General features: G+C 46.2%; 2 protein-coding genes across 6 annotated transcripts; both read right to left on the bottom strand.

The window, feature by feature from the left end:
• Positions 1-2,160: 2,160 nt before the first annotated feature.
• SUOX (sulfite oxidase) lies at positions 2,161-6,426 on the bottom strand. 5 transcript variants are annotated; one of them, XM_010976888.3, is made up of 5 exons: positions 6,275-6,426; positions 5,567-5,633; positions 4,795-4,857; positions 4,331-4,508; positions 2,161-4,093 (listed from the first exon to the last, which is right to left on the bottom strand). In XM_010976888.3, the coding sequence occupies exons 3-5, from the start codon at positions 4,845-4,847 to the stop codon at positions 2,684-2,686; spliced, it is 1,641 nt and encodes a 546-aa protein (XP_010975190.1). In that variant the 5' UTR covers positions 4,848-4,857; positions 5,567-5,633; positions 6,275-6,426; the 3' UTR covers positions 2,161-2,683. The 5 variants fall into 5 exon arrangements, with proteins under 5 accessions (XP_010975190.1, XP_031319527.1, XP_010975189.1 ...); XM_031463667.2 differs by having other exon boundaries at positions 5,567-5,709; XM_010976887.3 differs by having other exon boundaries at positions 5,567-5,766.
• Positions 6,427-8,404: 1,978 nt separating this feature from the next.
• Positions 8,405-23,220, bottom strand: RAB5B (RAB5B, member RAS oncogene family). The gene is made up of 6 exons (XM_010976891.3): positions 23,120-23,220; positions 13,415-13,677; positions 12,155-12,306; positions 11,762-11,884; positions 11,090-11,183; positions 8,405-10,876 (listed from the first exon to the last, which is right to left on the bottom strand). The coding sequence occupies exons 2-6, from the start codon at positions 13,575-13,577 to the stop codon at positions 10,761-10,763; spliced, it is 648 nt and encodes a 215-aa protein (XP_010975193.1). The 5' UTR covers positions 13,578-13,677; positions 23,120-23,220; the 3' UTR covers positions 8,405-10,760.
• Positions 23,221-23,623: the final 403 nt, after the last annotated feature.

The raw sequence follows: 23,623 nt of genomic DNA on the forward strand, positions 1-23,623 counted from the left end.
GGAAATATTCTAGGTAGTGAGATACCTGTTTTTAATACTTCCTAAGGATATGAACATGTACCTTCACATAGGCAAAGTGAACAAGTAGCAGTAAGGGAAAACAGCCAGGCCTCCAGAGTCTTCTGCTTGGCTATGATGTTAGAAGGCTTAGAGCTGACCTGTGAGCAAGTCAAAAATATACCAAGCTCACCCTTGATGCTTTGAGGGCTCATACTGGGGAGACTGGGGCACAGCTGCAGCTATCAAACATGTAAGTGGGGGTGGGTAAGAGTCACAACAGTAGACAGTTTTGCTTATAAGAGAAGGGACTGAGGCGAAAGAAGGTGTGCAAAATTTGACACAATGTGGTTGGTAATACATCAAATCTTCCTGGAAGCAGAATTAGTAAATTCTTGACCTTGGAGGGGGAAATGGGGTACTATATTTCCTAAACATCTCATATTTAGGTCTATGTTCCCATTAAATATTCCACTGTCACCCGATAGGGCCATTCATAATTAGAGAGGGGAAAAAAAAGCACAGAAATCAAAGGTAGTGAGGATCTACAATTCTATTAGATAAAGGGGAAGAAAATAACTGGGAATGGGTCTGTGTGAAGAGGTACAGGGAGGGCTGTTTTAGTTCAGACCTGCTTCTCAAGGTCTTTTGTTCTCTCTGGTTGTCTGCCCCAGGACTTTCTCTGTTACATTTCTTTCTTGGAGGTCTTATGCAGTGAATCTCTTCCTTCCCAGGTTCCCCAGACTTCTCACCCTACACAGTACTCCAGACAGCACTTTTCACTCCATTCCGGACTTTGTTCTCTACTACATGGTTCTCCCACTCGGCTCATTGCCTCCCAGATCTTCGCACTTCGGCCTATGTCTTTCACTCTAACCTTCTCTACCAAATCCCCGGTCTCTAGCTTCTCTGCCCAGGTACCCTGTCTAATTATGCCTTCTCCGCCCTGTTCCTCTGTTCTACCCAAGTCGTACCCCGAGAGGAGCCTCGCGCACGCCAGCTCCTGCCTGTCCTCGGTCCTCAGCCTTGACCAGTCTCCCGCCTTTTTAGGTTGCCTTGGTTTCTGTTACCTCCCTCTCAACCCTGTGGCCTCGCGTCAAACTCCCCCATGACAGCTTCTTCCTTCGGGCCGCAGCCCACCCAGCGACCCTCTACCCAACTGGCCCCCGCCCACGTCTCCCCGCGCTTTACTCCCAAGCCCCTCAGGCCCCGCCCCCGACCACAGAGGCCCCGCCCCCGCGCTTCGCCCAAGCCCCGCCCCTCACTCACCTGAGGCAGCTCCGCGCGCGCGCAGGCTTGGGGGGGCGGTGAGGGAGAGGGGGCGGTATTGGGGGAGAGGGGGGCGGGGCGGCGGCGGTCCCCCACTCTGGCCCGGGCGGCCCAGTGCGGGGGGAGTGGGGTCACTGAGGTGGCCGCAGCCGGGCCGGAGGCGGCATCCGGGCGTTCAGCAGCGGCGGCGGCTCCATCTCCATCAGCGGCTTCACCTGAGGAGGGACGGCCCCCCCCCATAAGCCCCCCCCATCACAACCTTCCCCCCTCCCGCGAACAACTTCCGGCCCCACCACCAGGCGACAGGCGGCGTGGCCGAACACCGAGCGCCCCCAAGCCCTGGAGACTGCTGGGGAGAGATGGAAGAGCTAGGGGAGAGTAGCCGAGCGCCGAAAAATTCGAGTCCTAAAGGCGCGGTCCCGGGCAGAGCGTAACAATCGCTGCCCCTTCACCTCCATCTAATTTGCAAACTAGGCCACGTTGGACGCCCTACTTGTCCTACCACATCTGCTCTTAGTGCCAAGTTTTGTCTCTGCCTGTCCTAAGACAATATTGATTTTAACCTCTTAGCATTCTTTGCCTTTCCTGCCAAGTGCGTAGGGATTGCGGGGGAGGGGGAAGAGGACCTTAAGGATGCCGAATTTAAAATATTTTCCTCTTGGGGGGATATCCTGAGGTCATTCACCTAAGCAGCCCTGCAGATGCCGACAGACATCAGAGAAAGAAACCCCATTTCTTGATTTCCCTGTACTGCTTCCTTTTCCCCTCCCCTCCACCTTTTGTTTGGGTTGTCTCACTAGACATCCCAGTACCACTGAATCTCCTTCCTGCAACGTGCTCACTCTAGCCTCAAGAGGTCCCAGAAGTCACTTTTTATTTTTTGCTTTTTCATAGTGGTAGTCTTAAACAGATACTTTATTGAAGTATTTAGAAAAGTGTAACTATAAAAGAAGAGGGTTGAGCCCCTCACAACCCCTGGCAAACTACAGAGGCAGTAAAAAATTGTATACAGTTTTCTTACACATATTCTCACACATTCTCTGAAGACCCTAAGAAGAAAAGCAAAATAAGGCTTCAGTGGTGATGAGCATTAGAAAAGGAGATAGGGTAGGTAGAGAAAATAGTGCTTATTTCCAGAATTTCCCACTTCTGGTCCTCTGCTCCAACAGCTCTCACCTCCTGGCACAGGGTTAGTAGCCAGGAGGAGTATATAATACAGTGTCAAAGGAAGGGTGGATGCCTGGGTGGAAATGTGTGGTGTGTATGTTTGTGTGGCTTAGGAAGGCATAGTCAGGGTTGTGATCCAAGACATGGAGAGGTAGAGGGAAATATTTTTCTGTGGTAATGAGGCCAAAGGATGGATGTGGAAAGGGGTTGAGAAGGTGATTCTGAAGAGTAGATGGTTCCATTTCACCTTCTATGGGGCGATATGGACATGGACACGGTGCCAGGCGTTGCTGAGCACTCCTCGCAGGTTCCAGATTGGGGCCACCGTGTCTGGCTGCACGTTGTAGCTGTCATCTACAGCCTTACAAACAATGTTCAATTCCGTTTTCCCAGGTGGTACAGGGGCTTGCAGCTGCCATAGTCGCCAGGCCCAGGCCTTTCGGGGGCGCTGTTCCTCTCCATCCAGCTCAGCCACCTGCCAGGTTAGGCCCCCATCCAGAGACACATCCACCCTGACTACAGCTCTTCCTCCACCACTCCATGCATAGCCCTTCACAGTCACCTCCCCTGACTCTATTGTCTCCCCATCTTTGGGCTGTGTGATGGCTGACTGGACAGGAAGTTCCTGAATAGATGGAGCCGAGTCAAAATCTACAGTGTCCCAGTCCACAGACGGAGAGAAGCCTTTGTAATCTCGCCGCTGCCAGTGGCTGTAACTTTCCTCTGGTTCCACACTCACTTTGCCCAGCCATTTAACATGGCGGGCACCCACCACACCAGGAACCACCACCCGCACAGGGAAGCCATGGTCACGAGGCAGAGGCTGCCCATTCATCTCATATGCCAGCAGGACCTCAGCTTCAGGGTCCATGGCCCGAGCCAGAGGAATGGATGCTCCATAGGCAGTCCCTGTGGGGTCTGAGTCCAGTCCCTCAAAGCAGACATGGGCCTCAGTTTCAGAGAGTTGGTGACCAGCCTGGGCTAACACATCACAGAGCCGTGCTCCAGCCCAGCGTGCAGTGCTAATAGCCCCTGCATTCCACCCCAGACCTCTTACTTCTTTGAACTGAGTCATCTCAGAGCGCCGGTTACCAGCACACTGCAGAGTGACAGTGACCTCGTGTTTGGGGAACTGGTACAAGTCATCCAGGGATAGGGAGAGGGACTGACCCCCAGGTGGCCCTACTACATGCAGGCGGTAGGTGTCTGGGTCCAGGTTAGGTACAGGTAGATGATTCCGGGTGAAGAAGATAGGGTTGGGTGTAATGTAGTTTTCTGTCAGCAGCTCAAGAGGGGGCTCTGCATTAAAGGGGCGCTGGCTGTTGATCTTCAGAGCTGGGTGACGTATAGGATCATCAGCGTAAGGGTCAGAGGTCTTCAAGGTGGAGGGTGCCTTGTCTTCGGGGCTCAGCTCCCCAATCTTGTACTGAGCCAGTATCTCACGCACGTGGGGCTGGTTGTGAACAGCATAGAGGGCCCAGAAGGGCTCTAGAGGACCCCCGGCTGCTAGCATCAGCTTTGATTGCCCCCCTGGGTGTAGGTCCACAAATTCTGTGACATCAAAGACCTCAGAGCCCAAAGTCACCCAGATCCCAGTCTCAGGGCTGCTGTGGGATCTCACTTCCTCCCTCGTGTATATGTGTGGTGGCTCCTGAGCAGCCTGCAGTCAGGGCAGGGGTGAGGCAAAAGGGAACAGAATATTAAGAAGAAATCACTCTAGCTCACTCTGACCCAATCCACAAAATGTGGCCACTGGGAAATGGAGGTAATGGGTTCCATCTCTACTGCACACGAAGACAGTGTCCATGGGCTCTGTGGTAAATAAAGCCTAGGTTGCCTGGGGAGTTCACTAGGCCCCCTTTGTTCTGACAGTAAAGTCGCTTCCTTCCCTACTTACCCTGCACCGATGGTCATGATAGGCCAACACTGCACCGAGGCCTAGCAGGGTTCCCATGACTCTCCAACCCCTGGTGCTGGAGTTACCACCAGAGAAGGTGAGGCTGGGGTGCTGGGGCTGAAACGAATCATTTGTAGAGCAGGCCTGTATGCAGAACCTTGAGGGGGTTGACTTGAGTCTGGAAGAGAGAGAGGTCTTAGTGGCACACTACTCCTGATTTTAAGAAAGGGCCGAGGAAGGCCCAGGGTGTACCTCTCCCTGGTTGGCAATTGGTTCCTTTAGTTGGGACTTAGTTTCTCCCAGGATGGGTGGGACAAGTGGGATGTGGCTTTCCCTTTCCTCCCTGGCTACTACCTCAACAATCTTATCTGGCAGATAAGATAACATTCATAAAGGTAGGGAGAGGTGGGTGGGGGATTAGGAGATATGAGATTGGAAACAAGTCCTAGAAATGAATGGCCTACCTGCAGGCCTGTCGAAGCCCTGGGACTACAGCTCTGTGCAGCAGCAGTAGCATTGTGGCAGACCTAGGATAGGAGGAAGATTCCAGGATCAAGATAGGGAGTCCTGGGAGGTGATGACTGAGGGAATGGGAGGAAGACACAGAGTTCAGCAAGGAACTCTCTGGACAAATGGGGAAAACTTTTCTGTGGCAATGAGGTCAAAGGATGGAAGTGGGGGTCCAAATGGGCCTTAGAGAAAATCTGGAGCACTTCGGAGACAGACTATGCTGACAAGATGGAAAGGAATGGGAGGCGGTGTCTATGTGGAGTCTCCTAGAATCACCTGTCTCCCATCCTCCACTCTCTACTTTGTCCACTACAGAGAACAATGTCTGGGGGCCAAAAGTCTATTGTCCAGTTTGCCAGTTTATTTTTTCTGAAGTCAGCAGAGGACAACTGAGGGGCAGACTACTTAAACAGGGACAAAAAAGGTAAAAAAGGTAGTGGCAGCCTAATGGGGTAAAGAAGCCTGGATTCTGAAGTTAAACTGCCTTGCATTTGTGAAACCAGCCCTACCATTAACCAGCCTTGTTCCTGGGCAAGATACCAAGCCTCTCTGAACTTGTGTCCTCATCTATGAAATGACATCTGCGTAGCAGAGCTGACGTGATGAGCAAACAAGTAATAACCCTGTCACTGAAGGCCTTTCCCTGTCATCCCTCCACCCACCCTAAAAAAATAAACATTGAACCCTGCTGGGAACTGGACCCCAACCTGGGGTTCCCACCCTTACCTTGTCTATGCCATTCCAATGAGCTCAGCAAGTTGAGAAGTTAATGGCCAGGGTGTCAGGGGATGGGCTAGAGAAGGAAGAAGGTAATTTTCCTGCTCTGGCCTGCCTGCAGCAGTTTCTTCTTCACAGCACTGAGCAGATCACTGACCCCAGCAGGGCCAAAGTGGGGAGGGGTACGAGTCAGAATTGCTGATGAGATGCTAAAGACGGGGGCGGGCAGAGAGACTGTGAGGGAGCTAGGCGTTGGAATAGAGTCTGCATTTTACTCCTGTACCTTGGGACCCTCACTTCCTTCCACCTACCCTCAATCCCAGCAACCCATTAGAACAAAACTGGAGCGGTGCAAATAGGACTGACCTGCAGGTGATCAGTCCAGTGTCCCAGGTTGGGAGAGACAGCCTTCAAAACACAATGTCACCCCCCTGTGCAGGTGGTAGCCAGTCACTTCCCAGGGGGCACTTTAGTTAGAATATGGATATAACCAGCACCAGGGCACAAGCACCCGGTCCCATGTTACTGCCCAGCAGCTGGCCCAAGTGTCTTATAGCAACACCCCGCGGCCCCAGGAGCACCCGGCTAGCGGGAGTGGAGGCGGGTACTGGCGGTTCTGTTGTCCGTGGTATTCGGAGCGCTCTGGGTGCCAAGACCCCCGCCCGGGTTACTAGCCCTGCCTCCTCCTTTTCCTTCTCTCGGCCCAAGCCTCCTTACCCGTTCGGCGGCAGTCCACACGGTGGCTGTTTTACCCGCCCGGCCCAGCAGCTGCCGGCGAAGGGGCGGGGGCAGCGCCGTGACGTAGGGCCAGAGTAAAGGACCACTCTCGCCCCTCGGCTCACCCCTCAGCAATTGGCGGGCTGCAGGCCACCTCCCAGCTGCTGTGACCGCCTCCCGGAGGCTAATGCTGGCGGGGCGCCCCCTGGGCTCCGAGCTAGGAGCGATGTTTTTGTCTCCACCTCCCGCTAGAGGATGAATGGGACCCTCACAATGTCCGGAACCCAGGCAGTGGAAGGTGACAAGGACTCCAAAGGTTGGGCTAAGAGATGCCCCCGCCCCGGCAGAGACACAAGGTGCTTTCACTAGAGACCTCGGGATCCAGCTGGCTTTTCTCCCGGTGGTGAGCTCGGCCTCTACCCTGTTTTTGACAAACGTCTGTGTTGCAATTACAACAGCCCTGTTTGTCTTTTAGAGAAAACAGGATCAAGCGCTCGAGTCTCTTATATCCAGAAATGAGGGCAGAAATGAGGCCTAAATAAGTGGCTCAAAGACTTCGAGATTCCTTGGACTAGTTGAAGTTTCCCTCAAATTATAGAAGCAACATTCAATAGCCATCTTTATTTTGCTTAGTTGCCATTTAATAAAATAAATGACATTTTCAACATTCAAAAGTAGGAAGATTATAATTGCTCATAATCTTAGAATAAAGAACACTAATAGAAATTGTTTGCAAATTACCCTTTTATCTTTTGGTGCGGAGAATTTGTCATTAGCTAGCTGCAAACGTATCCCACACTGCCCTCTAGAGACTAGAAGGTTGAATTACAACCTTAGTTTAAGTGACGGCCTTATTTAATTTTGGAAGATCACTTCCGCTCCCTTTCTGCTCTCAACTGAACTTGAGCTTTTACTACGAATCAAGGAGCTGTGTGGGGAGTACTAAGAGATATACACAAAAGGGAACCGACAGTGAAAAGGTGATTTTGGAAAAAGTTTTTGGAAAATGATTCCCAACTCAACTGTATATAAACTAATCATCAAAGAGGCCTGATGCCCAACCTCTCCCACCAGTCTTAAGAAACAGGGCTCAGCCCAAGTATACAAAGAAGTCAGTTAGGGACTGTCTGAAGCCATGGATGAGACTTCTGCCTAATAACAGTGTCACCTTATAAAAAGCCACACACATGCTTTATATAATTGACCTTTTAAACCTCAACTTTTTTTTTCATTTTACATAAGAAACGGAGGCAAAGAGCGGCTAAGTAACTTGATCAAAGCCACAGCTGGTTAAGCTGGCAGAGATGGAACAGAATACTTGACTCTGTCTTTCCTATCCTTCAGATTCTTTGGAATTTAAAACTCCCTCTGCAACCATACCTAATCTTTTCTCTGTATCAATATCCCCCACCCACTTCCACTTAGATTGTGATGGACTGAAGGGCTTCAAGTATGGTAGGAAACAAGAGCAGAATTTCCTGTTGAAATTTTCCTATTGGGTTAGAAACTACATGATCAATCAAAAACATTCAGTGATTAAAAAAAAAAAAAAAGTTCTTTAGGTCACAGACCCCGAGATACTAATTAAGGCTGTGGACCCTCTCCCTAGAAAGCTGCACATAAATCTTTGAGTAATACTTCAAAGCATTTATAAATATCACCTCTTCCTCCAATTTCATCAGTTGTCTGCCAGAGGTCTATAGACCACCACCCTTTCCCTTATATTCATTCTGTATAGATGGCCTAAATAAACAAACTAGGGTCAGATTTGATGAGGTCTCTAGTGGCCTGGGAACAGGAGCTATTAAACAGCAATAAATGGGCTATTTCCAAATTGGGTTACCTCACTATTCAAGAAAAGATTAGCGGGAATATGGTGGTACCAAGACACAAGGGAGGGTGTTTCTGATTCAATAAACATTATTGGGTGTCCTTCCTTCCAAATTTCTAGTATCAGATGGAGAAATAGGAAAAAATAAATAAAAAGAAAAAGAAACACTCCAGTACACTTTTTTTTTCTCCTTTTTTACTTACATTAAATACATCGGTAAATCAGCAGTCGCATTCTGTTACCACGATTGTTATGTTGGGAGAAGGAGAAAGGGGGGAAAAGGCAAATGCTTTCTCAGGGGAAAAAAAAAAAAAAAAAAAAAAAAAGCCTCCCCGCTTAAAAAAAAGATCAGAAGAAAAAAAATGAAGAGCTGGGAAATAAAAACTAAGATTCCCCCAAGCCCAACAGAGCTCAAAGGAAAGCAGAAGAGCTGGAAGTAGATGGAAGGCAGCAGACAGGCCCAGAAGCTAAGGCCAATCCTGTTCCTAAGGGGGGGCGGGGAGGGAAGAAGAAGCCTGGAGAAATGGTTTCCCAGCCCCAAGGCAATGAAACATTTTTACTCCTGCTCCACAAGGAAAGCTGTGCAGACAAAGAACTTCATTTCTAAGAGGCTTAAGAGAGCCATCCTAGTTCTTCCACTTGTAGGGATGCACTGAGTGCTTTTGGTGCTAGTGGGCGCTGGGAAAGGGGAAAATGTTTGTGTGTTTCAGGGCCACGGGAACTAAGGCTGCCCCTGGAAAAGGAAGGGAATTGAGGCCTAAGTGGAAGAACCTAAGCTGGGTCCTCCAGAAGCTCAGCTTCTTGGATTTCTCAGCTGCTCTGGGACAGGAGGCAGTCTGGAAGCCGAAAGGGCAGAAAGGTTCCAATCCTGGGTCACTATGGCCTCTCCTTACTTCCCCCAACAGTCCCAAAACTCTGGGTTAGAACGAGAAGGAGTTGAAAGTTCTCTCTTGCCTTGATGGCTTCCCAAAGCCATCCTAAAATTCCTGATGAGGGATGTAAAGAGGCTAGAGATTTAAAAGGACAACCATCCTCTGGGATGTGAGACACCGTGAGGGACCTTCAGTGCCAGTCATACCCTGTCCACAGGAACAGGTGTTAAGATATGAGGGAGCCACATGTAGGCCTCTATGGTACTACCCCCTAGTGGTGTGTGGATTAAACCACTGGTTGTATGGGGGGTGGGGATATCATGGAGGAACCAAACTGAAGATACTAACAAAGAAGAAAAGAAATAGGGAGATGGGGGACAGAACAGACTGTACAGTGGGAATAAAGATCATATCTATTTACAGGGAAGTAGAAAAGACATGGTAATTGGTGGATCAAATTGAATGGGAACCCTGGGAAAGGACAGAAAATGCCTCCCTTTTGCCTGACTCCTCTTCACTCCCCTACCATGGCCTATGCTGTCCTGAGACTCCTCTTCAGTTGCTCAGTGATTCCCCAGGAAAGGCAAACCTATACCCAAGAGCTAGGATGGTAAGAATACAGGTGAGGTAAGAATCAGAGTTGGAGGAAGGTAGCAGTGGAGATTGGGCTTGAGTAGCTGCCACCAGTACTGTTCTCTACAGCCCCTCCCCAAACCTCACATACACCTCAGATTCCATTTAACTAAAAGGAGTAGAGGGCAGGTAAATCAATCAAAACCCCCATAAAACAAATATCACAACTGAACTACCATCAATTAAAGTGCAAACTGCAGGGGGATACAGTGGCTGGGGCTGAGGCCATCTGAAGGCCAGAGAGGGGAAAAAATGCATATGTAAAGGTCAGAGGATGGGTATCAGAAACTGGTCCCTCCTCCATTTAGATCACAGCAGAGCCAAAGATGCAGGCAACCAGTGAAGATTCTTTGGAGGACTCTAGGGTCCAGAATCTCCCCCGCTATGGGGGAGAAGCTACCTAAGAGGCTGGGTGAGGGGAAAGGAGGCCTTAGAAGAATGCCAGAGCCACAGATGACACTACGTCTCCACCTCCTCCTCCCAGTTAGCTAACAACATGACTCCAGCCTGGTGCCCAAGAGCTTGCCTTCCCATTCTCACCTCCACCTAGAAACACCCTCCATAAGACCAACTCACGGATACTGCAGTGTTTTCAAATATGAGAAACTCCAACCAAATAAAAACAAAAAGGAAACGTTTCCTTACTCCCTCCTGCTCCGCACCTTACTTTTCCCCAGGGCCCTTAATGTGACTGAAGTAGAAAACTCCTTCAGTTCCTGGATTCACCACCTTCTCCATCCTGGGGAGAGGAGGAAAAAGGGATCAAGAACAGAGATTGACCAAAAGCAGAAGGGGAAGGGGCAGGAGACAAAAAATGTTTTCTGAAAAAATGGGGAGGAGGAGGAGGAAAGATAAGTAGGTCACTGTCTTGCACCTATAATACAAAGTGAAGAAAGTTTGTTTTGGAAGGTAAGTCCTGGGGGATCTGACCCCCAAGCCCCAGAGTAGGGGTAGGAGGCCAGTGGCAACAGCTGCCTGGTGTTGGTTGCTGAAGCGTTAAAAAGTGCCATGACGGAGCTGTCAGGAGGCAGCCCTTGGAGCCAGGGCTCAGTGTGCTGTTACCATAGGGGCTGTGTGCTGAGGGGTGGGGATGGAGGTTATTTCTTAGCTCTCGTGCTAGCTCCGTGCTTGTTTGCTGCTAGCCACCCCCTCAGTTGCTACAACACTGGCTCTTGTTCTGCTGGGACTGCTCATGGAGATCCACACCACGGCTTCGGCCTGCTGCACCCCCCAGATTCTGGGGTTCACTCTTTGGCAACTTCTTAGCTAGAGATAAAAACAGAAGGGAACAAAGCATGGTCAATTTTACTGATACTCCCAAAAAGACTACTGGGTGGGGGAGAAGTAGGGGAACGAGGGAAAGGGGATGTTCTGCAGGGGGGCGGGTTCACTGTAAACTACACTGAAGATGAGGGGTCTTAAGCTGCAGTGGTAGGACAGAGGGTCACATGGAAAGTTAAGATGCTGCTCTGACCTTACCTATTGCCAGGAAGAGATCATTCACGTTCATAGCTGTCTTGGCTGAAGTCTCCATAAACAATAAGCTGTTGTCATCTGCATACGCCTGGGCCTCCTGAAAGGGGTGGGGTGGACTGGTGCTCAGAATGCAGGGCAGGAACAAGTACTGCCTTTCCACTCCCATGTAGCACCAGAGCTAGCCAATATCCTAGGTTCCCTCCCTTAACTGCCCCTCTGAGCCAGCTGGCCCTGGACCCATATTTTGGTGATGACTCCCTCAAGGATAACCCAGGGTCTAGCCCACTTAATCCCACAAACAGAGGTCAGGAATCTTAATTATGGGGAAGAAGGTAAGCTGGTTGGGGGTTTTCGAGTTCTGACACTTGAATAGTCCCTTACCTCAAATTCAATTGCTCCCTCTTTCCTGTTTTCACATTGGTACCCCCACAGCTGGTACTCCCACAGCTGGTACCGGTACTTCCCTACCCCTTTGCTCTGGAATTGTCTTCTGACTCCTCTAAAATCTCCTGGCTGGCATTAGGGTCACAGTTTTGCTGTATTTAACTTGGTGCAGAACTGGGGAATGAGATGATGAATGTCCTCAGATGACGTTTTCAGAGAGGGCAGGTTTGGAAAAGAGAGGTCCTAAGCACAGAGGGAGAGTGTTAGAGAGGGACTCTATGGCCATCTTACTTCATACTCCACCATGCGCTTGTTGGCCAGGTCAGCTTTGTTCCCCGCCAGGGCAATAACGATGCTAGGACTGGCCTGTCGTTGTAGTTCCTTCACCCATGTCTTTGCTCGGGCGAAGGTCTCCTAGGAAAACACGAGGATGAGAATGGATGGGCTGGAATGACTGCCGATCCAGGCCCATCACCTTCAAAAACCAGTCTTAAAACTCACCTCTTCTAAGCAGCCTTCACTCACTGAAACCACCTGTGTCTGACAATTCATTACCTATGTCTTCTCAGCACTTGGAAGCATAATTTGTATTCTTATTTTGCTATTTTAAGAACCAGTTTTCTTTCCCCCACCTAATTTAATTCCTATAAATAAAAGCAAGGACAATCTTCTCAGCCCACTTACCTGATTAGTAATGTCATAAACCACAATTGCAGCTTGGGCACCTCTGTAGTACATGGGGGCCAAGCTATGGTACCGCTCCTGCCCAGCTGTGTCCCAGATCTCAAACTTGACTGTTGTGTCATCTAGACAAACAGACTGGGTGAGGAAGGCCGCTATGAATGAGAGAATGGAGGAGAAGTTGTTGTTAAGTGGAAGGATGAATGAGAAGATCCCACCACCCCCTCCTCAAAATATCTCCACTCTCAGTCCAAGACCGGTCACCACCCAGGCTATTCACCTATAGGAAAGGCTTAGCATTCTCCTCCAGGTCCTGGAACCAGAACTAAGGCTGCTCTTGGCTAAGTCCTTCCTGTCAGAAGTCTCTCTAGCTAAGGAATGGGGGCACGTCATAAATCCTGAGGGACAGAAAGAAGAACTGGCACTTATACCAGAGTCATCCCTCTTCCAACCAAAACAGAGGAGTAAGATGATGACAGAGATCATAAGTTTCAGAAAAAAGTCACATCAAGAACTGATTAGAAGATTTTAAAGCCTGATGTGAGGTCCCACCATTATCAATATTATTTGGCTGCTACTTTTTCATATCTTCTTCTGTTGGTCCAAGAACACGTTTCCAAGGTGACTAATAAAAGTGGGGAAGAAAGACATGGGAATTCGCAAAAGATCCTTTATTGAATTAGCACCCTATTTTGGGGTAGTGGCAGGGAGAAGGTAGCAAAGGTGGAAAAGGCAGATGTCCTTTATCTTTTGTATTTAGTTCCAGCCTCTATTTTACCAGATATGTGCATCAGGATCATTTAAAGAGCTTTTCCAAACATACATGTCTATACCATCACCAACCTAACCCTACCCCCAATACTAATCAGTAGATCGAGGGTAGGACCCAAGCATGCATGGGATGAAAATGGTCTCCAGGTGATTCTAATGTACATCTCTGATTATGAGTCACTGCCCCAAACCAACCTTGCTCAAGATGACACTCAACTGAACTTCACTGGCATAAAGATGAGAGTAGGAAGAGGAAAACAGACTGTGATAGAAAATTAGTGGTTTTCTTGGTGCACAAAGGCCAACCTTTCTAACCTTCTAGGAAGTAAGAGGATGAACATATACCTGCTTTCTGGCATTATGGCAATTTTTTTGTTTCACAAAGGATTTCCATTTCAGGGAGCCAAGAGGGCCAGTTCCACAATCAGGTCCCTATATCTCCCTTCAAAGCCTTTCTAAGCATTGAACCTCTTCTCTCCCTGAGGTACTCACCTCCAATGGTGCTCTCCTGGTACTCATGGAACTGCCCTTTGACAAAACGTAATACCAGGCTAGACTTTCCCACTGCAGATTCACCCAGCAGGACCAATTTGAATTGGCATATTTTGCTGGCCTGGGGCTGCCCGTTGGGCCTGGCTGTGCTTCTGCTAGTCATGGCTAGATTATCAGAGTGGGAAAGGGTGAAGGGAGGGGGATGCCACAAAGCGGCGAAGGGGGGAGGGGGGAGGGGAGGGGACTTCCAGGCTTCAACAGTCCTGCAAGAAAAAAAGTGGGCAAAATTAAACACAGGGCCATTACAGCTGCAATCATTTTTTAAAGAAAGGATAGAATCTCTTCATTTCTTTGCTCCCATGAGGACTTAACTCTTATAATCACCCATCATTAAAAGGTTATACCTAGACAGCAGACACTCAGTGGTAAGAGTGGGAAACAGTAAAATAAGAACTGCATCTAAAATAGAGTTTGCTGAAATGGAGACTAAAAATCGTGTGAGAGAAGTTTTTAACCTCCCATTCATTCCCGAACAGGTCTTCAAAGAAAGGCAAAGTGATCAACTTTTTAGTTAAAACACCCATATCCACCCACAAGGACACTAGATCCCTGCTAACTCCTTGGTGTCCTGATACTGTCTTTTTTTACTCTCCTCTTTTTTCTAGCTTTCAAAATGAGAGATTTACTCTAGGGGTGTCAGACAAGTCACCCCTCCTCAGTGGAGGGTAGCTTCTGTTCTATATCCTTCATACATGACCATTCTTCTCGACATTTCTGAAAATCTAACCAAAGTCTAATTACCAAAAAATGTGTCCTTTCTCACTTCTGGTCAAAAGTAAGTACAGAAACACAACCAAGAGCCCACGTTCAGTATGAAAATCTAATCAAGGTCCAATTATCAAAAAAAATCTATCTTTTCTCATTTCTGGTCAAAGGTTAGTATAGAAACACAACCAAGAGAACACATTCAGTATTAATTCTTCACTTTGCTTCTGCCACCTCTCCGAACCTGAAACTCTGAGTCAGAAAGTTTGACTTGCTCTCAACCTGCAGCTGTCCTCCTGGTGCCTAGGGATTAGACTACCCTCCACACTAAAAGGGCCCAACAGCTGTAGCCCTCCAAATTACAGGCAGAGAAAGAAGGTACCTTCTCAATACATGCAAAAGTCTCTAGAGGATGGTATAGGGGCTAAGTCTTCAAGCTATAAATATTTGATGAAAGAATAGAACTAATCACCTTCTCTACCTTCCAAGTGGCTAGGACAGCTGGTGGTGGAGGAGGAGACAGAAAAGTTGGGACTCTGAGTGTCCCATCATCCAAACCTGAACACATATCATGTTGACTCTGAGGGGAAATGAACTATAAGATTCAAAGAAATGTCAGCATGATCAGAGCATGCAAAACCTCTCTAAAACCTAAGTGTTGCTTGGGTTGTACTTTGCTTGTTCAAGTGACTCTTTCCCTGCTCTAGGGTTAATTCTGTTGACTCCACAAACATACTCTGACATATAGGGGGAAACATTTTTGTCACTATAGCAAGTTGCTTTGGAGTCAAATCAGGGTTAAAAATCTCTGCAATCCTAGATGAAGACAAGACAGAAAATAAAAGATAGAAAAACCATACAGGAGGCAATGCAGAGGAACACAGGTTGTGGAGTCCAATTCACTGGATTTATTTTATAGTTCTGCTTACTAGCTGTGAAACTTGGGACAAGTTATTAAATCTATCTGTGTATTTACTCCCACATCTGTAAAATGGGTTAATAGCCTTATGAGCATCTACTTCATAAGGTTGGTGTGAGGATTAAGTGAGATAATATATACAAAGAACCTAAATATTTGACAAAAAGTGCTCAATGATTATTAAGCTACTAATCATTATGAATATAACATCAAGAAAATTTCTCTGCCTGAGCCTTACCTTCTGCATTTATAAAATGGAAAAAAAACCTACCTCATAAAGTAGCCATGAGGATTAAATGAAAGATATATTTAGCATAGTGCTAATAAATAATAAGGTAGGTATGTCATTTAGAGGCCCTGATTCACAGAAAAGATCAATTTAATATATTAAATTTCTCAATATTAGTCGTTATCAATATATTTCTAAAAGCCATGATATGAGATAGAGGGAAAAAAAAAACAAGAAAAAAAAGTATAAAGAGGAAGTTAACAGAGGAATGAGACAGAAGTGAGAACTCAGAAAAGTCCCAAAGTAGACTAATTAAGACAGAGGAATGTAAGAAATTACTCTGATCCTACTGGGTATTTTGTAGTCTCCTAGGTCAATGAGTTCTAAGAATCTAGATATACATGTGCCACTTTGTGAAGTTTTCACTAGTCTACGATAAAATGATTAAAAGAAAAATGACATAGCAAGTTTTTCATAAAGCTAAATTTATTCAATTTAAAAATATCCTTTCTAAGATTTCTAACTTCTTACTTTCTCAGCATCAATTTTCTTTCAGAGGTAAATATATATTTATTGCATGGATAAACCTCTCAGGCCTATTGTTAACGTTAAAAATAAACTGGAGAACAAAACACATGGTTGATCCTATTTCTATAAAACAAAACAAAATCCTACGGAGAAAAAAGTATGGAAAGATACAGACTCATCTGTTAACAGTGGTTACCTCCCTCTGAGGAGAGTGGTATGTGAAGGATTCAGATTTTTTTCATTCTACATAATCCTTTTCTAACAGGAAATATATATTTTTAGTTTCCCATATAACTAGGTTTTTTTTTAGTGCTTTTAAAAAATAGTGTTGATAGGCTTTCTAAATAACCTTGTTTTATGTATAAAAATAAAAACGCCAAAATTTAAATAATTGGTCTATTAAATCCAAAATCCTGGGAACTAGTATTGCAAGAATCAGTATTAACTCACTTCTTAACCACTAGTCACAGTTCTTTAGCTCTTTCCATTCTCAAACCTTTAAAGCACTGTTTCTCCAATTGTGGCTGTAAGCCAACAGTGACCCTGAAATCACTTGGTGGATCATGATCAGTATTATTAAAAAAAAAAAAAAAAAAGAAAGAAAGAAAGAAAGAAAAAAAGTCAAATGTATTGTAAATAATAAGCATAAGAATTATTTTGCGAAAATGTTTCACTTGTGGGTAGATGTACACACAATGAATTACGAAGTAAAGAAAAAAATTTTTTAAAATGCCATGACCAAAAAAAGTTTAGAAAACATTGCTTTGGATTAGGAATTTGGTATTAACAGATACACACTATTATCTATAAGACAGATAAACAACAAGGACATACAGAAACAGTGCTTTGGAGATGTCTGACACTGCAAGATGGGTTAACAGGAAGGCCAGTCTCTGGCCAGCCTATAGGCTATGGTTACTACTAAAGCACTTCTAGATGAAATTAAGATGAGGGCTGAATATAGCTCTCCAGGGGTCAGAGGTTCTCCAACCCTGCTACTAAAGTTAGGGAGCAATTATGAAAATGGGAAGTCAAAGCCGACAGAGGCAGTCCCACACAATGGTAAGGGCTTTGCAATCAGGCAAGCCTGAGTTTTATTCTCTGCTTTGCAATGAACCCATTGGGATCTCAGACTATTCACTCCCTTTGCCTTTCTGAGCCTTAGTTTCCTTATCTGTGAGGATGTGGGGGTGGGGTGGGGAGGATAATAGGTGAAAGTAGCAAAAGGCAGAATTTGAATTCAATCCCAAAGTTCTGGGTACATTTAAGATATCTGTTTCTCTTAGGTCTTGACTTCTCAGAATCTGTGAGGATGAATTATTTTTTAAAACATTTATGTAGTACTTCATATACATTATTTCATAGGAAAAGAAGATAGGCCATCATAACTCTACACTCTAAAACAGATAACATAATAGGAAAAAAACCCTACAAATAAGCTGATAAAGTTTCCTTTAGGTGCCATACACATTCTCTACTCTTAAGAAACAACAGGGAAAGTTACTAGATTCTTCGACTTACTCCCTCACATTTTTATCTACCAAAGCACGTGATTCAAGGGGCAGAACACTAAGCCTTAATGTTACTGCTCTACAATATATGGGAGTTAGAAGAGACTGAATTCTCATGGGCAAACACATCATGCTAGGCCTGGGAAAACAGTAGGGAGTTGGAGAAGTGTGAAGACAGGAAACAGTCAGACACTAGGGTTGCAAAGCCCTTGGTCACTAACCCTCACAGATTTTAAGTCAAGCCAGAGCCCATCGGCAATCAGCAAACTTTCTTGAATTGTCAGATTAGTAACTACTGGATTAGAGGAGACTACCTCTACCCCAAAGTTTTAACTCAAGGGTATGTCCTACCTTCTCTGTTCACAGTAATTGATGGGTTGTCATCTCTGTGCCTTATCTTTAATCCCAACATGTTTATAGGGGTATTATGTTTCTTAGGCAATAGCTGGACTTTCAAAAGTTCAGGGGTACAGAAATGGAATAATACATATAAGACTCAACTGATTTCTACTCTGATGGTGATTTTTTTTGCTAAGAGTTGACAGTGGGCAAACGACCCATCCAAAGGCAAAAATAAACCACAGCCAACCAGTCATGTAGTGTGATGATTATTACCTTCAAACTGGAGGCAAAAAAAGGAGAAGGAGGTTTCTTTTCATTTTTTGGGGTGGGGTGCTAATTACGTTTATTTATTTTTTAATTAAATTTTTTTTAAATGGAGGTACTGGGGATTGAACTCAGGACCTCATGCATGCTAAGCATGTGCTATATCACTGAGTTTTACCCTCCTCCCCAAGGAAGTTTTTCTTTCTTCAACCCTTTCAGTTCAGAAGAGAAGAAATCAGACTTAACTTTCCACAAGAATGGCTTATCAAATGACCATTAACTAGGGAGGATCAAGGCTCGACCATGGCATCAGCCCACTGGGAAAGGGGGACGTGGAAGATGAGGGGTAACTTCTTTAGTGTGGGCAGCTCTCCCAGCAGCACAGGAAAATATGAATAGGATAAGTTCCTCAGCCTGCCAATCCCAGGTAGGGCAAAACTCCATTCCTCAGGTCCCTTTCTACTTGGTAGCTTTGGGTCACTATGCCAACTAAGTATGAAGCCTCTAGAAGTCTGTCATCTATCAATAGAGACTGAGTTCCAGGTACAGAGCCACTAGAGTCTAGCCCACTCCCAAATGTCAGCCCTATAAGTTCAGTTTGCCAGATAAGAGGCAGTCTAGAGGTCATCTGGTCTAGTCTCTGTATTTTATGGTGAGGAAACTGGGGCAAATCAATCAACCTACCAGGTGTTACCATACAGCAAGCTACCCCACAACCGCTTAGCAAATCTCCTAGCTAGCCAGTACTCCTAGTCAGGAACTCTGGCTCCTGTTGTACCACCACACCTCGTAAGGAAGCAGGAGGTGCTAAACTCTGAACTGAAATCCAAAGGCACCAGGAGAGGAACAAGAGCTTAGACTGGATAAAGTTTCTGCCTCTATTCAGTTTAGATAAGCACTTCCTTTGGGAACTAAAAACAAGTTAGGAAGGCCCAGGCCTTCCCTGGGAACTGGGATCCAGCCCTTTATTTTTCTGACAGAAGGACTCACTCATTACTATGCCTCTCTAGACGGTCTTGACCAACCCCTGCCAGGACAGTTGAAATAGAAGCAATTCAATGGAAGGCGTCAGGAAAGCAGTGGTAATTTCCGCACGATTCAGTGTGCCTTGTGATTAATGTGAGATTTACTGAGTAGGGAAGATAGAGCAGAAGCCAGTAAGTACCTTAAACTCTCCAACTTTGTTTAGACCCCAAATTACCAAAATCTTAAACTGAGTTCCACTACTTGGCTCAGCTTTCATTGTGTTCATCCAATGTTAACCAGGGAGTCACTGGCTTAAATGAGAGTCCTTCCACTTCCCCCACTTACATTTCTCCCTTGTAGTTCCCCAAGAGGCAAAAAGCATACCTATCTCTTATTAGCATGGTACTACAAACTCCCTGTTATTGACCTAGGAAAGACTGGAATGCCCTTCCCCACTCTAGACTGCCTAGCAAACTCCTAAGATACCTTCTAAAGCCACGCTCAAATGCCACCTTCTCTGTGAAATTCCATGACTACTCTCTCACTCCAGCAGGATTCATCACTGCTTCTGGGATCCTAGAGTATTAAGACTATTTCTACTGCAGCATTCATTACATTATATGAGCTAATTGTGTTTGTCTTCTCTGCTAAACTATGATATTCTCACTAAGTGTGACTATTTTTTAAGTCATCTTGAATCTCCAGAGCAGAGCACAATACCTGGTCCCTAGTAGGTGTTCATTAAATGCTCCCTAAATTAATTAAGGCCAAAGCAATCTTGCTTCCTTCCTCCATCTACTCCTTCCCTTCTGTGCCATCTGGATAGATTCTTACTCAGTTCCATTTGGGAATGTTTTTAATAGGCCTCAGAGAACCAATTCTCCCTCTTGCCTCTCTGTGATCTCCCCTGGATGGAGGGCCCTCTTGGGACCCAGGCCACAAGGTACTGTTGCAACTCACATGGGCTAACTGCTTTTCCTGTCACCCGTTACTATGCCTCAGATGGCCTAATCACACTAAATATGTTGCCCTTCCAACCTAACACTGAAGCAACAGTGGCTAAAAAAGTTCTCTGAATTTTCAGTTATGTGAAGTGTTCAAAAAACACTGGGTCATTATCTCTATTAATTTCTGAACTTAAGAAACACAAGTTAAAAAAAAAATCATACCACCACAGACCTAGAGGACACTGAAAAGGTACCCACTGCCCCTCAGTAGAAACTACAACCTGGCCCAGAAATTTGCACACACTTTGCTCACCTGGGTAGCTCCTTATTCAGCTCAGTTACTGTGCAGTCAAGGGCTAAATCTTTTCTAAAACAAGTGGGATTGTATTATGTAGGGTTTTAAGGTATCCTTCCTCCTAGAAGGCTGTTGCATTTCCTTATTTTAAATTCACTGTCTTACACTTTGGTTACTTTCTAATCTGAAATGCTTTAGGATTAGGGAGCAGGCTGTACACTTGCTTCTTCTACACTATGCCCCCTCTCATAAGTCAAATTCGTATCAATGCACACAAACAAGCAAACTATCAAAGAGCAATCCTTGCTCCTGGGCAAACTAAGAGTTGGACGATATGAGGTATGACTTCAAGGGCAATGGGAAAGCCCTCTTCTCCAAAAGTATTTTTGTAACTCCAGATCTATGTTTGAAATTCTATATTGATAATTCTACTCCTTAGCTCCATGTTAAGAAGCAAAAACCCTTGGAATGATTAATACTTTAAGTGACTATTTGTTATTTATAACTTAACATGGAGCAATTCCAGATCATTTCTTGAAGGTAGACTTTGACTATGAGGAAGGTGGAAAAGACAAAAAGAAGAAGAAAGGGACAGGATACCACTAGGATGTAGGAAGCCTAGTGAGCATTAAAAAAAAAGCCCTCCCCCCACACACATGCATCTACACAATCTTCTCTAGGACTGGCTTTGCAGAAGAGAAAATAAAAGCTCCTGGGGGAACAACAATCAAGGTTTCTGGGGGCACTGTACAAAGGCTGGGCACATTAAAGGGCTTCTACAGCCAGTAAGGACAAATTCAGTTAATAAGGTGGTGTATAAAGCATCCCAGCTGTGCTGAGATTTAGAGGAAAATCAATTTCATATCCAGAGAAATTTGGAGCCTTCATGTAACACTACAGAAAGATACAGGGGCCCCTTAGGAGACCCATCATCTTCTTTTAGGATAATGAAGGGACAGTCACATAATCTGAACATGCAGAGACCATGAACCAGAAGATAGAAGTCTCAAATTCCTCACTTTAGCAGAGATGCCAATAATTCTCCCAAACAAAATAATTCACGTTAATGTTTCTTTCCTGCCCATAAAAGAGAAGCAGGCCATCTATTGGCTATTTCCTAGGATACCCATGCACAAGGGGGTGTATGTAAAGATGTACAGGATAACCCAGAGTAGAGCTCTCTGCTTGTGTGACTTTGATAAAAGCAAGACAAAATGAACTGTGAAAGGAGCACAATGAATAACAGAGTATCATCTCAGAAGGGAAAACTGGAAAGAATGAGAAATCAGTTTGGTGGAAAACATGAAAACAGAATTGCCTTTGGTGGCACATCCCCCAAAGCGAAGCAAGATTGGTCTGATGTGCTGTCTCTTATCTCTGATCTTTCTGGATGAAATGAGTGAGGTATATGTGGGAGGATTTACACTTTTTACACTTCTGTAAAAGTTGAATATTTAAAAATATGTACATATTACTTTTCTAATTAAAAAGAAATGTAGTTATAAAATACGGTAGTATAAAAGGGAAAAAGGAGGAAGTATAACAAGGGAAAATCAAATAAGCTCCAATCTATGGGGGGACTAAGGAGGTCAGTAGGCCATTAAACATAAATAGGAGGGGACTCCTGTGTCTTAGTAATCCATCTTTTCTCTACTCACCATCTTCCCTAAGTGCCTCTCTGACCCAACCTTCTAATAGCTCAGAAACCTGGGCTCCTGAAGAAGTAGATAAAGAACAGTTGTGATGCCAACCTTCTGGAATGGAATTTCTCACTTGTCCCCAAATCCCTTCCTCAGTGATATCACCTCATATTTCCAAGCTTGGTCCTACCTAACCACTACCTGCCTGGGAAATACCCAAGTCTAAGAGACATAAAAGTTTCACCAACTATGGTCAGAAGATCTCTGGATAGCTGGGGATCCCTAAGCCCATTTCTAGTGCAGAAAATGAATCACTGATTCCCCACTTCTAGGTCAGAGATATGGCATCCAATATAGACCACATTATTAAGCTGGAAAGAAACCAACAAACATCCCCCAAATCCAACTTTTTAGCTTTTTCACAGTCATGAAACAGTAGGTAAGAAGTAACAGAGACTGCAGCCAAGACCAGCTTGAGGGCAAGGGAAAGTGTTAGGGGCTGAATTTGGAACAGCCAATAGTTACAGAAAAAAATTACTTTTGTCTTACTGGCTACCCTGGGAATACCAAAAAACTTAAAATTGCCACATCTCCATACTAATGGGAACAAGAGTTACTACTCCCAAGGGTACTTGCAGCCCACCCTTCAGTATTCCCATAAACTCCCTAAACTGATACGAGGCCCTACTTCCATTGCCCCAGCTCCCTGAGTCTTCTAGATTAGGAAAGCTTTCTTCCCTTGTCTCAGTTCTCCCTCCCTGAACCCAAACCCTTCTCGGCTCAACTCTGGGGCACCCTAGTTATTTTTATAATAATCGCTTTTCCTGAAAAGAATTTCTCTCACCCAGCTAAGAGCTCTTCTCTGGCCCTTCCAATGAGACATCTCGAGAGAGCTCCTCCGGGGCCGGGCGCCGGACTTGACCCCTCCTCACCTCCCGGCGAATGGGCTTACCTCACCCGCCGCCCCGTCCCTTTCCCCCAGCTCCTCCCTCTCCCGCGCCGCTCAGTGAGGCCTGCCCCTGCCCGCACACGAGCCCCGGGCCTCCCGCGCCGACCCAAGCCCGGCCGCCAACACCACCCGGCCGCCTCCCGGACTCACCAACTTCGGGCTCCCAGCCCGCCCGGCCCCCTCCTCAGCGCCCTCATTAGGCCTGCGGGGGCCCGGCCCCCTTCTCCCCTCTCCAGTGGGCCATTCTAACCCTTCACTGAGGCCCAGACCCGCCTCTGCCCTCAGGCCAGGGCGCTCTCTTCTCCCGGGCGCCTCCGCCCCTGCCCTTGCGGGCTCCATCAGCCCGGTACCTGGGGCTCCGTTCCCCCGTCGGGCCCAAGCCTGTGTCGAACAGACAAACAGCTGCAGCTCAACCAAACCTTCCTGCCCCTCCTCCTCCTCCTCCTCGCCCTGGGGCGGGGGCCACAGCCAATAGCACGACTACCCGCCTACCGTCAAGGGTGGGCTCTGTGCGCACTAACCCGCCAATCCTCTGGAGAAAGGCGGGTCCTTTTAGGCGCTGTCACCAACGAGTACGAGCAAAGGACTGGACAGGCGGGATCCTGGACCAATACAGAGAGAGAAACCTTGAAGACGGACCAGGTGACGAGCCACTAAAGAGCGAGCTTCCCGAGGTGGGGGCGGTGCCCTGTAGAAGGCGTATACACCAACCAATAAATTCTCGACACCCTCATGACTCCGCCTTTTGACTCATAAACATCTAATCAGGTGAGCGACGGAGGCGGGTCAATGTGAAACTTTAACCAGTACTGAGAAAATTCGGTACTTGAATGGCAGGCAAGGCGGGGTCGAAA

This window comes from Camelus dromedarius, chromosome 11 (assembly GCF_036321535.1).
Source record: "Camelus dromedarius isolate mCamDro1 chromosome 11, mCamDro1.pat, whole genome shotgun sequence".
Taxonomy (NCBI): domain Eukaryota; kingdom Metazoa; phylum Chordata; class Mammalia; order Artiodactyla; family Camelidae; genus Camelus; species Camelus dromedarius.

What these genes read in the sequence shown, in the direction of transcription:
- SUOX (XM_010976890.3), bottom strand. Translation starts at nt 4,847, where the DNA reads ATGCTACTGCTGCTGCACAGAGCTGTAGTCCCAGGGCTTCGACAGGCC. An exon ending in GGGCTTCGACAGGCCTGCAG is followed by an intron (nt 4,509 to 4,794) that starts GTAGGCCATTCA and finishes TCTCTCTTCCAG; the next exon opens with ACTCAAGTCAACCCCCTCAA. An exon ending in ATCATGACCATCGGTGCAGG is followed by an intron (nt 4,094 to 4,330) that starts GTAAGTAGGGAA and finishes CCCTGACTGCAG; the next exon opens with GCTGCTCAGGAGCCACCACA.
- RAB5B (XM_010976891.3), bottom strand. Translation starts at nt 13,577, where the DNA reads ATGACTAGCAGAAGCACAGCCAGGCCCAACGGGCAGCCCCAGGCCAGC. An exon ending in TTTATGACATTACTAATCAG is followed by an intron (nt 11,885 to 12,154) that starts GTAAGTGGGCTG and finishes GTGTTTTCCTAG; the next exon opens with GAGACCTTCGCCCGAGCAAA. An exon ending in TGATCTCTTCCTGGCAATAG is followed by an intron (nt 10,877 to 11,089) that starts GTAAGGTCAGAG and finishes TTTTATCTCTAG; the next exon opens with CTAAGAAGTTGCCAAAGAGT.